Source organism: Anopheles bellator, chromosome 1, assembly GCF_943735745.2.
Source record: "Anopheles bellator chromosome 1, idAnoBellAS_SP24_06.2, whole genome shotgun sequence".
Taxonomy (NCBI): domain Eukaryota; kingdom Metazoa; phylum Arthropoda; class Insecta; order Diptera; family Culicidae; genus Anopheles; species Anopheles bellator.
Genome location: NC_071285.1, coordinates 50,883,673 through 50,896,301, shown reverse-complemented (window position 1 = coordinate 50,896,301; position 12,629 = coordinate 50,883,673). Strand labels below are relative to the sequence as shown.

General features: G+C 50.9%; 1 protein-coding gene across 1 annotated transcript in view; it reads right to left on the bottom strand.

Moving 5' to 3' along the window:
• LOC131215797 (RNA-binding protein Musashi homolog Rbp6-like) overlaps positions 1-12,629 on the bottom strand; it is a 216,965-nt gene that overhangs the window by 13,645 nt on the left and 190,691 nt on the right. Inside the window, exon 3 of the mRNA XM_058210194.1 lies at positions 4,977-5,058. Within this exon, the coding sequence (XP_058066177.1) occupies positions 4,977-5,058 (82 nt within the window). The remainder of the gene's footprint in view (positions 1-4,976; positions 5,059-12,629) is intronic.

The following is a 12,629-nucleotide window of genomic DNA, read 5'->3' as shown; positions in this document are numbered from 1 at the left end:
CTAATCGCGATCCCGATCCGGATCCGGAGGATCCGAACGCGATTAAGACGATACAACGGTCTTAACAATTCTTGTATTATTCGGTGTCCATCACTAAGTATAGGAGAATCACTACAAGTAATCTAAGCGATATCACGGATTCTGGGCCTCAAAACATAACGGCATTCCTTCGGATGGATCGAACGACCTCAAACGCATTGAGCATTTCAAAGAAAGCTTTGAAATCCAATCTTTGAAACATTACTTTGTTTAGGTCCAGGCAGCGAGTATCCTTATCAATACTTTTTATTGTCTCACAACAGATTGTCCCTGCAGCAATTTTTAATACCTTCGAAAGTTTATTTATAATTACCAAACTCTTTGAGGGTCTGCTTTATGCCGATGATGTCAGCAATCCGAGAATGTCGGTGCTTCAGGAATTCTTCCCAATTCTGCAACTAACTCCGGTGCCTTCCCTATTCTGCCGCTGATCGTCGCTGATTAGAGGAGAAAATTAATGATATGCTAACTAGAATGAGCCCGAGAAACGACGAAGGAAGGCTGCCCCGGTGTGGACGTGTGGTTCGATAGCGGCCAAGTGGTTTCCCTGGCTTGATGGAAAACTAACATGGCCCCCGCGCGACGTTAGTGTCACCACCGGGCCTGACGAAAGTAACCGGAAATTTCCACCAACCGTTCATGGCGAAGCGCGCGCGCCCACGCCGGAGTTTGTGTTTAATATTTTCACCCTTTGGCTTCCCTTCGGCCACAGGCAGCCCCACCGCCACCGCCACCCGGTTGTCGCCATTTTATCGCATTACCAACACTCAATTAATTCTGCTCAATTGGCTTAGCAACTTGCTTGCCGGAGGTGGCTTTCTCTGCTAAAGTCGCGCTCTAGCGGCGGCGGTATTTTCTTTGTGCTCCGTCGCCGTCATCGACGTTCCGTCCTGACGTCCATTTTTAGCGTTCCTTCGTGTTTGATGCCACTTTTTCTCCACTTACGGCCCTGGCCATTTCTTTTGTGGCCGTCGGTGGCCAGCAGATTTCTCTCAACTCAACTTTCGCCACAATTTCCTGTGGGTTCGATCCTGCGGGACAGTTTCCTGTCACGTGGCTTCTCCCTGCTCCCTGGTGGACCGCCGGTCCAGATCCCAACCCTACCGGTTGGTTTTCAATTTCCTCCCAACACCGTGTTACTGACCAACAAAAAGTGGTCACTGAAGCAAAAGAGCCAGCTATAGAAAAAAAGGAAAAGAAAAATAAACAGACCCTCACCGAAGTGACGTTTAACGACGACGCCCGGAAGGCGGAAGTTCGCTCACCGTCACCGGCCGGCCGTCCGATGGCGGTGGTTTTGTTGCAAGAACGCGACGGGTTGGTTGCGAAAGAAGTGACCAAAATGGCCGATAGTTTCCGACGGGGGCGAGTGACAGACGCGGTCGACGCGACGCGATAAAAAATAAGCGAAAACGGAACATTCGAAAGCTATTGGGCTGGTAAATCGTGATGTGAGCATCGGCACCTAGGCGGAACCGTGTGAACCCATCACCTTCATCACGGCCAACAAGATGGTGGCCATAGTGGCCGGCCGGCACCGTTTCGTCGCATCGCATCGATGGCCACCTTAAACGAAATGAACACGATTGGTTGTTACAACCGTGCCGTGCAACATGGAGACATCAATGTCTGCTGATGGCCCTAACCAACGGACGGCACAGTGTATCGTTGGGCTTTAGTACTCTCGCTAGACACGCTGATCACCGATTAGAAACCGGACACCGGACCACAACAGGAACCTACACGTTGTGGTTTGACGTGTTCTGACAGCTTTATTACTTGATGTTGTCATTAAAAGATGCACAGTGGCTAGAAAAAAACAAAGTTTATTTCATCAAAACAAGCTATTTTATGAAGTACGAAGATGAAATATTTATTCTAGTCAAACGGCCAAAAACATCTGCTTTTTATTTGCATTTCTGTTTTAAGTGGGACAATTGGGATCACTCCCAGGTTTATTATTGTTCACATGGTCTTCAATCCCGAAATCTTGTATAACTACTTGTAGTCATGAAGTTTTGGCTGCTTTCCTTTGTAATGTAGATAGATAACTAAATTGGTAACTTAAAAATCCAATTTTACTTAAGCCGTTTGCCATCAGTGAATTATTTCCGCCTTTTCGATAAAAAAAAACCGGTTAGGTCTTCCATAACGTGGATTAATTTTTAAACTCATTTAAAGTTTTGCAAAAATATAAGGACTGCCATAAACACTGACGGCGCCATCCGATCGAGCCATTCTTTCGAACCGCTTCAAACCCCACGCTTTTGTGGCAATTAAACTTTTCACAAGCGACCGCAAAGTGCTCAACGTTCAACCATGTGAGATGCCGCTATCGAAGCGCTATCGATCTTGTCGATCGCACAAGGGCCTCAACTTTACTATTTATGGCGAGTGTTGCGCCGTCTCAGGACCGTTCACCGGACCAACTTCTGATTAAAGTCTAACCGTCGATAAATTAAAGGAAGTAAAGTTCCGCTGACCGCGCGAAGACCATCCATCTCGCCCACCTCATCGAAGCTCATCATCGGCGGCGAGCCTGCCCAACTTGGCCCAGGGCCTGGTGGGACTGAGCCGAGCCGGAAGTCCGCTTGGCCGAGCGTTCCGCCAAAAACTTAAACACCCCGAGGACTCCACGGGGCTCCGACCGACCGACCGAGCCGGGCCACGGTGGCTTCAGGTCCAACGATAAGTAATGAACCAATCGAGCTGGGACGCCGGATTTTTCTCTCCTCTTCGGGGACCCTTTTGTTACTCCTATTGCTCTCCCCCGCTTTGCCGTGCCGCGCCGCGCCGGAAATCAGCGAGCACCGGTCAGGCCAGCAATTGAGTGCATCCCGACCGCGCCGTGTGCGCGCACACCAATAAGTTCAATTTCCATTTCCGGTCACTGCGGCACGTGACAGTGGCGGTCGTGGCCAGCCGTGGACGCGGGGATACCACGTGGCCCCATAAGCCCTCCGGGACGGCCTCTTGGCTAGCCCAACTTCCGGTGGTTCCAGTGGGGCAGGCCAGAACAGAAGAAGCGACCACTTACTGCCGGTTAAGTAGGAAATTGAACGGGATCGGGTCGTCTGGAGAGATTTTCCTTTGGGTTTTCTTTTTCCTATGCACTGCACCATAAAGCAATAGGGAAAAATCAAACCACACGCTCCTTGCACCCTCTGGGCGCTCCGAGTGAGGACCGCTGGCACTGATAAGAGGGATGTCCTTCCGCGAGCCAGTTGGAAAATTAAGAGTGATAAATTTGAAACTTCTCCACTCCGAGCGAGAGTTTTGCAGTAGAAAATGAACGGAAAGCTGCACCTTGTGAGGTCCATTTATTGGAGCACAGTGAAGGAATCTATCGAAAAGAGCAGCTCATTGAACGCCCAGTAAACGACAGAGAGCCTTCTTATCACAAACCTTCACCTTCGTGTAACGGGGGTCCTTATTTTGCACTTTGGAGACTCGCACGTTGCGCCGCCAAAAAAATAGCGCCCAATGTATCATCATCAGCGAAAGATAAACTGTTATGGCTATGGCGCATGTAATTCAATACACGCAAAAGCCGTTCGGGGTATGTGTTTACCCATTCCGGTCGGTGCCAAAGTCGGGGTGACGGCCATGCAAATCTTATATCGATCAGAGCACCGTGCGTATGCGTGTTTATCAAACCGAGGGCCCATAAATTCTTCCCCAAAACGGATCGCGATTTCCGGCCGCGCATTATCGGCGCACGGTGGAACATAAAACAGCAGCAACATAAGCATTGTAAATTAAAATCTATGATTCGCTGGGTCGGCTTTCGGGAACCAGTTGCGCCACAATAACAGTCAGCACCGATACTCGCGCTCGCGAAAACGACGCTCGGCCGTTCAGGTCGCGCGAAAATATCCCTTTATGTCGTCGGAAATGTTTCCTTCGAGTCGCATAAAGCTCGGGCTCGGGTGCGCCATAAAATACGGCCCAGCCCAGATAGCGGCCGGAAGCGCATCGCATGAGTTCGCTGCACGGTAAAGTATTCTTTCTCCAATTTTTCGTGGTCCCATGGATGTGTTTCCGTTTTGTTTTTTTTTCTCTCACTCGCTTGACCACAACGACGACGACGACGACGACGCTGGCGGCTGCAGCCTCGCATTTTTGGCCACATGCAACATAACTCACGCGCGAGCCAGCCAGCGAGCCAAAATCCCATTAGGCAGGTATCGAGCAGCAGTTAATTACTAGTAGCCGTAGGTTCCGGGGTTACAGGAGGTTTGGATGGCCACGGATGGCCGGACCGGAACAGGAAGAAAGGCTCCCGGGAGAGGGGTGGGAACAAGATACTCTGACGACCGGCGAAGAAAGCCGGCCATTTTATGGGCGCCCTTTACTCTGGCATTCTTCTCCAGGTGGGGTGGCGTGATTAGTTCGGCGGCGAGATTTATGACCCTTCCGGCGGGCTGCCGCCGAAGTTCTTTACTTTCCAATTATTTTGCCCCCTTTTTTGACGGCCCGTAACCGCTGCGGTCCAAACCTAAATCCTGCCCTGCCCAGTGCGTTCGCCGTTCGGACATGCACATCGTACGTTATCCGATTAACGCGGAACTCATTAACGCGAAATTATGCCAATCTGTAAGCGATAGGCTGGCCCACTATCCGATTACCGATCGGGACGGATGTCTGTCGCGGGGCCATTAGAAGGTTTGTTTCGCATTAAAAAAATCTAAAAGGATTAATTAAAATGTAGTATCGCCTTTTCCGGCATAACCAAACGAACGGTGGGGTCCTCGTTTGATGCAGAAAAAAATCCAATCCGTTTCTCCGTTAAATTAATCCGATAACTCGAAAGCGTGCCGAAATACGTAACAAAAACACAAAGCAAACTAAAAGTGTCGGTAAATTTAAATGAAACACAAAAAAAACCGCAAAATTATATGCCTTCATTAAAAACGACGAACGCCGCAATCACTTACCTCGATCGTCTGGTGGTGGGATCTTTCATGACCATAACTTCTGTGATTTCGCCGAATTTGCTGAAGTAGTCCCTCAAACTTTCTGCAAGTAGATAGCGAGAAGAAAAAAAGAAAAGTGCGCCCGGATCAGTAAACTGCCATCTTTTACTCGGCGCGGCCCAAAAATACAACGAAACGGGGGCCGGCACAATTTCGCCGACGAATTATTATGCATCTTTCGGCAAGTGGCTTAATGTTGCCGCCGTTCCCATAAACATCCTTACTCCGACCGCCAGTGTCCACGCCCGGCCACGTCGCTTCGGGTATGAGTGTGTCTGCGTGAACGGATTGAATTGTTCTCGTTAGCATAAATATCTCCCGATCGTCCCGTCCTTTCGTGCTCCGTGGGCTCCCAAATTAGCGTGTAGCGTGTACAGAAGGTACACGAAACCCGGGCGGAAAAGGACTCCAGTGTCACGGATACACCGAGCGGGGCGGTCCTCGAAAATAGCCCAATATGTTTCTCTCGGCTGGGGCCGTGAAAAGATAAAACTTTTTTAATGGCCTGACATTTATGAATTCTAACACCTCCACTCCGCCCAAAATATGCGCCCATAATCCATTTTCTGCACCTCGCGCCCCTCGTGACACCCGGGGGTAATCTGCCACCCGGGGAAGGTTTACGCGTGTTGCCGCCCTTCGCGTTCGTTGGGTGGCTCTTAAAATGATTTCTTTCGCCGTTCCGCCGTACGGACCGCGTGACCAAAAAACGTGACAATGTAAGCCAACGTGTAACACGAACCGGGAACCCCAGGCTCACCGCGGGGTGTGTGACGCCGATGGGCCCCGTACCCCGGAAATGGGCAGATCGTGCGAATTTTTCCTAAAGTGGTTCGCCCCAAAAGTTTGGCTGGCTGCGTGGGACACTCGGTAATGTTGTGCCGCTCACGATTGGCCCTTATTTCATTGCTGGGTCAAGCAAACTTGTGGCCCGGCGGAAGATGGTACTCAACAACTGCTCTGACGTGGGCTGGAGAGGCCCAGTAAGAGGTACTTTCCCCGGCGGAAACGGCTCGCGCGGCCGTCATTGTGGTGCGTGATTCAAATTAGAAATAAATTTACTTAATTCATTTAAACTTTGCCAGATTAATCTTTTCCGAACATTTAACACTTACTTTTACCGGAATTAAATTACCGTCCGTCGGGTAAACGCCACCCCCGGCTTCGGCAAACCGGGCCGGGCCGAAGAAGTGCCGAAGAAAGTGCCGGGCGATGGATGCCGCGTGTGATGCTGGCGAAAGGGCTGCTGCAGCATTCCTACGTACGACGGTTTCTCGTTTGCAGGGAAAATGAAATTATTTTCACCCCACTCATGAGCGCCTCTTGGTGTGCGCCTAATATCCATAACCAAGGCGCAAGTGTACCGAGTGTGCAACTAGGGGGGGGTGGTGCCTCTCGGCGAGGACATGATAGGGCTAAGGTATTAATTTGAATATTTTCTCAACTTCAAACGGGCGTTCGGTACGACCGGGGGCCACTGCAGGCTGGGGTTAAAACTTTTGCCCCACCATTCGGGCGGCTCTCTTGGGGGGAATCTTCTTCGTTCCCGGACACCGGGCGTCCATTAGGTGGCCGCCGTCGGGCGGACGGTGAGGACGGCGCGTTGGGCTAGGATTTATGAAAATTAGAATACTTTGCGAAAGTGCGTCGGTTTGGCGAAGAAAGCTGCAACTCCGGCCCGTGGAAGGAGCCGGCCCGACGACCGCCTAAGTGACCGCAACATTTACGCAGACCCCGATCTCGGGGCCGACGAGGCCAGCAAGGACCGTGGAAGAGGAGGCCCTTCTGTGGGAGCGTATTTGGAAAGCGACAATTAAAAAGCTTTTGGTCCTGTCCTGCCGGAGCTTACATTGAACATGCATCTCTGCCATCGGCCTTCGGTTGCGGGCTTAATCCTGCTCGAACTTGGTAATAGGTTTGTTGGGGCCCGCTCCGTCGGGATTTGTGGATTCGCCTGGCCTGGCTGACACGGAGCATGGAATTAGTTTTGCCTCCCACCCTGGGGTTGATGGATGGGTTACACGTTACACTGGACCATGTTCCGGCCACAACGGTAAACAGTTGCATTGGAACACGCACTTCGAACTGGATGTTTCCGGCGTAACTCGATGAGCAGTAAACAGAGTTGAATTCCTTGTTTTAACTGGTCCTGTTGACGGAACCCGAAAATGTCTTCCAAAATGATAGCGAACGGCAATCGATGTCACTTATTCTTAGCTGACACTCACCATACACAGTATAGCTTTTAAGCAACAGTCAAATCTGTTAGCTGAAGACATAGTTTGCAAGGTATGTTCCTTCCTCTTTCAAACTCATTCGATTCGAATGCAAATCAAATGACAGATTAAAAAGTTATGCCCATTGTCAGTAGGTCTGGGGCTGTATGTTGCAGTCGCTTGAGCCGCTGAACCGCTATTTTCATGGCCAATTTGAGTTTATCAAATAGGAAACAGTTACATGAATGGCGATGAACACATGGCGATAGGTCAGGCGATTCGAGCACCCTTCGTGCTCGATGACACTAATTGATTTTTTATTCAAAACTCCCAAAATATGATGATCTTTTCTTAAAATTTAATTAATTAATTTTTTCTTAAAATATTCCCTGTTGATTAACTCGCCTTCAGGAACCCTGAATTCCTTGTGGATTTAACGCTTCGAAAGCATAAAAGGTGTTTATCAGAGTCTCAATAAAACTGTGACTTGTCTCATACACTTCTCATCATCCTAAACTTATAAAAAATGTTGATTCGCAGTACATGTTTTACTAACTTACCAAAAAATAATATTGATTGACTAGATTTTTTTCTTTTCCTTACATTTGTAAAGGGCGGTTGTACTAAACCTACTTACACGAAAACGCAACAAACTTTTTTATCTGTCATTCGATTTGCCTGAACTTGGATGTAATCGAAAGAGGAAGAATTCAACTTTCAAACAATAATTACGTTACAGCCTACACACCACTCGAGCATCTTTTATAAAATGATCATATGATTCAGCGTACGATCGTTAATAAATTTGTCTCAAAAACCACCATCTCACTGTCCACGTCATTATTCTATGTTCCTTACTAATGAACGTATTATATATTTATAAAACAATCTCGTAATTTCAAACAAGTATCGTGTAGAATAGACTTTCGCAATAGAAACTGCAACCGGGATGGATGGACAAAAAAGCAGGATATGAGTTCGGCACCGAGACACTGGCACCGGAGTCCTGATTATGAAACCCTCCAAGGACCGGAGCCGTCCAATCAGGACTGCCTCGATTCAAATGGACACCGCCGGTACAGCCCGGAGCACATCCTGCGGAGACACCCGGGGCACCCGAGAGTGTCTTGGTGGCCAGTAAAATCTTTTAATCTTCCGGCCGGCGTGATTGGCCTGCATCATCGGCCCTTTTTCGGGGGTGGCCAGCCATCGGCATGTAAAGTATTCGGGCCGTCCGTGCGTAACCTGTGGTTTTGCCCCCCATTCCCACGATCCTCGTTGCTCCCCGTGGGTGGGAATTCCTTTCTCACAGTCCCGGGCGCCGTCCCTCAACGGTGCCACTCTCGGCTCGGGGTCTGACTGGGTTTGGGTAACTTTTCGGTTTTCGGTTCGGTTTTTATCAAATTCTTCTTCGGTCCGGCGCGGTCGGCAGGGGACCTCCGGACCGGGAAACACTGAAATTGTTTTAAAACCAAAAACTAGGTACTTTCGGCGAGAGTGTGTTTCATTAAAGTTTTCCTATCCCAGGTTAGTATCATGAGCCCCATCAGCATCATCATCGGCCATTGGGGGGGAGGAAGCCCAGATTGGAAGCGGCTGCCGACCGCACCCGGGCAGTCCAATTACCGAAGTGTGTGTCCTGGGCTGGGCTGAATCTGGCGAGGTGATGTTAACAGGCTACGGCTACATACTTGGCGTGGAAAATGGGGCAAAAAACAGTGGCCAAGCGAACAACAAAACAACAAACGAACCAAATGAGTCCCGAACACACACAGACACACGGGCCGAACAACAATGGGTTCCATTGTTGTGCCGGCCAGAGCATACACGGCGGCCCACGCTGATAAGGGTTTGCGTCGGTTTGTGCGTACGGCTCCGTGAGTGTCTCACAATGGGTTTTGCTTTGCATTAATCCTTTGCATTTTGCCACTTTTATGCTACGGGGATGTGTTTTTTGTATGTGGCGATCCCAGTCCAGCCCCCCCCTGCCCCCCCGCCATGGTCATAACTGAGGCAATTTTCCACAGACACACAGCGGAACCACAACCGAAACAATGGAACCATTTGCTATTAGTGAAAAGTCTGCCAATATAAATAGTTTTTGGCCGAACGGCGAGCGGACAGGATGCAGGACTTGCTCCCTTTGCACTCGGACAAAAGGTAAATTAAATTCACGCCATTACCTTGACAATGCCGCCGCCGGTTTTGGGAAAAGTTTTTCATATTAACTGAACGACGCCAACATCAGCAGTCCCGATTGGAGCTGAAGCAGGTTCAGCAGAGGAAAGAAAAAAGGCAAGATGCCCAAATCGGTGTTGTTCTTCGGTTTTTTGTGTTGTGTGGCCACTCATCCTGTCGGCCCATTTCGCAGGCCCGAAGAAGAATGGCCAGCCATGGTGTAGCAACCGGTGAATACGATGCTTGTCATCCGAGCAACATGCTGGGCATTCAATTATTTCAGTTCGGAATTGGAATTCGAACTGCGGCAACAATAGACCGGAGAGTTCCCGTGCAATTCCTAATCGATTTAAGCTCACGACACACACACCATCATGGGGGTGGTTTGAGTGATGCTGGTGCAGTCCTTGCATGGGCACCCCTTGGAACGCACCATGTTCCTGCTCGACCTGGTGGCCGACCTCGGGCAGCTCACCCGACAGGAGGCATGCCCAAAGTGTCGAGGAATTAATGTTTTATAGCTTCCGGGACAAACACATACACACGCACGCACCATCCGAAAGTGACGAACGGCTCGAACCCAACCTACGTTCCTGCCACATCGTCCTGCGGGTCGGTCATGTGATTTTAATATCCCGACAAACTGGATGCTTTGCATGGCCCTTCTCGGCGACGTGTGTCCCGGCGCACGACCGAGAGAGAGAGAGAGAGCCTTAAGTGAGTGGTAAACACATTTAAGTGACAGATATGAAATAATATTCTTGAAGAGTAAAGCGCCATAATTGGACATTATGATCTCCAGGCCAGCACCAGCAGCCTGGGCTCCGGATAAAAGTCGGCCAGAGAGACACCGAGCGGCCCCCGAAAGAGATCAAGGACTCAGCCGCGTGTAACGTAAGGGGACACTTACGACACACATACACACACACACGGGGTTCGAGTGTCCCAGCTACGGGAGCTCCCCAGCGAGCCCCCCCGCTGTGGGGATCGAACTGTCTTTCAACGTTTTCGATTGCCTGCACCGTTTCGGAGCTCGCTCCGGACGTCTTGCCCTGGACGGTTCCGGTTAAGTCCGCCTCTTGAAGTCGCAGCCGGACCGAGCCGGACCGGCAGCATATGATGTGCGGTGCGGGAGACCAGGAACCAGTTTGTCTCCCATTGTCTACGGAGATAAATCACTCTGGCTCTTATCGAGATGTAGGCCCACCACCACCGGCACTCGAGCCGCTTGCGCCCCACCCGGGCCGGGTTTTGCATCATTTTCCCCCCCGGACATGTGCTCTCGGTGTCGGTCCTCCGGTGAGATTACTTTTGCTGATCCACGTCAGCAGAAGTGCCCATTCGTCTCGTCGCTTTGTAATCGGTTGCGTAGCGCGCGTGTGGTGCGTCTCTGGTGACCACTGATGACCACCGGATGGCTGGAGTACGCCGGTGGAGATCTTAAGAAAGCGATATAAGCACTCCCGGCACACGAAAATCCAGCACCCAGCCCAGTCCAGTTTGGTCTGTTTTATTTCATTTTTCGCCCGACGGAAACGGAAGCAGAAGATGAAAGGACGATGGCCAAGCGGCGATCATTTTGTACGAGTTTATTGTTATACGCCCGATGATAAACGTCGTCATCGTCGTCGTGCGGCGAAAGTCGATTGGGAAAAACAACCGCCCGTCAACCGACGGCGGCGTTTTCCACTTGCCAGCCCGGAGTTCTCGGAAGTGGCGTCTCGGCCGACCATTAGACGGCTCGGGACGGCCGACGCGAGGAATAACATCGCTCAACACACGGCCCCTTGGACGGTGCCGGTGCCGAGAATTGCGTTAAGGATAATGACGTTTTGTTTGAACTACTCCTCCGGCCTCCTCCGCCCAGTGGCCCCTTCTTCGCAGCTGCGTGATTGGTGCTCGGGGACCGCCGCAGAACGAAGATTCACACGTCCTTCGTCTTCCGTTTTTGTTTTCGCTTTCTTTCCGAAGGAAGCCAATCATTGCACCCAGTCGGCGTCGGCGGGACATAAAAAGTTGGACCAGATTCCTGGCCTAGCTCCGTGCTCCGGGCTCCCTTGAGGCCCACCGTTCTTCAAGTAATTTGTGCGCCGCTTTCTTCAAATCTTTCCACCTTCTCACCAGCCGTTTACTGAGGGGGGGATCCTTCGGTGAAAAATCACGTATCAGCATCGAGTCCCGACAAACAATATCGATACACCGATACAATAGTGGCTGCCAATTTCGCTGAGCGACCGACTGCTCCGTCGCAGTCAGTCGAGCAGTGCCCGATTACCGGTCGCGATTACTTTTATGGTCGCCGGCAGTACGCGTTAATGTCTCGAGCTGAGCTACACATGTCTACGGTGGTACCTTTCTTCCGAAACCGAAACCGAACCGGGGGCCAATTGAATCGAATGGAGCGAAATGGCTATCATTCAAATGGCGTGGGCCGGGCTACGCTCCTGAATAGCAATGGCCCCATCACGCACGCAAGATTGAAAATGCTGACTGGGGCAGACTTACTAGCGCCGTTGAGGGGTTGGTGGCCCACAAAGCCCCCACCCCGCCGGAGTCCTGTATGGAGCAAGGAATGCAATCGGCGTTTGCAACGACGCAACATAAACCGACTCCTTTAAAGGTTCCTTTCACCCGCACGCCACCGAGTGCACTGAAATGCAGAAATGGGGTAGATGATTGGAGACTATAATGATCTCCCAGGGACCGGGACCCAGGACCGGGCCATGGTCACTCACACAGAGAGCGGGACTGCTAATCACCGCCTTTTCGATCAATTGTCAACAGTCAACCGGCATAATTGACGGTAACATTGGCAGAAAAGCCAAAGCCAGGACCCAATTTGGCGTGCCCCCCACCCCCCCATCGGGCTGCAGCCAAACCAGGGGCCACCCGATGTGAGCCGATTCCGATCGATCAATACCGAGAACCGGTGGGGTCCGTCGTTCGATGCAACTTTCGCTTTGCTAGCGACATCGAAACGAACGCCGGACGGTGGCCGGCAGTCGTCCTCGGGTCGTAACGTTGATCCCCCGGCGGACCCAACGACGACGACGACTGGGACGACGAAAAGTGGTTTACGTTGTTCGATGGCATTATACTTATTAATGGAATGCAATTAGCAGCAGGTCGAATTAATATTCTTTTACCGGACGGCTCACAAGGGTCCGAACGGGTCCGTCGTGTTCGCCCTAGCGTGCCCTCTGGTGTGGTGTCCTGAAAC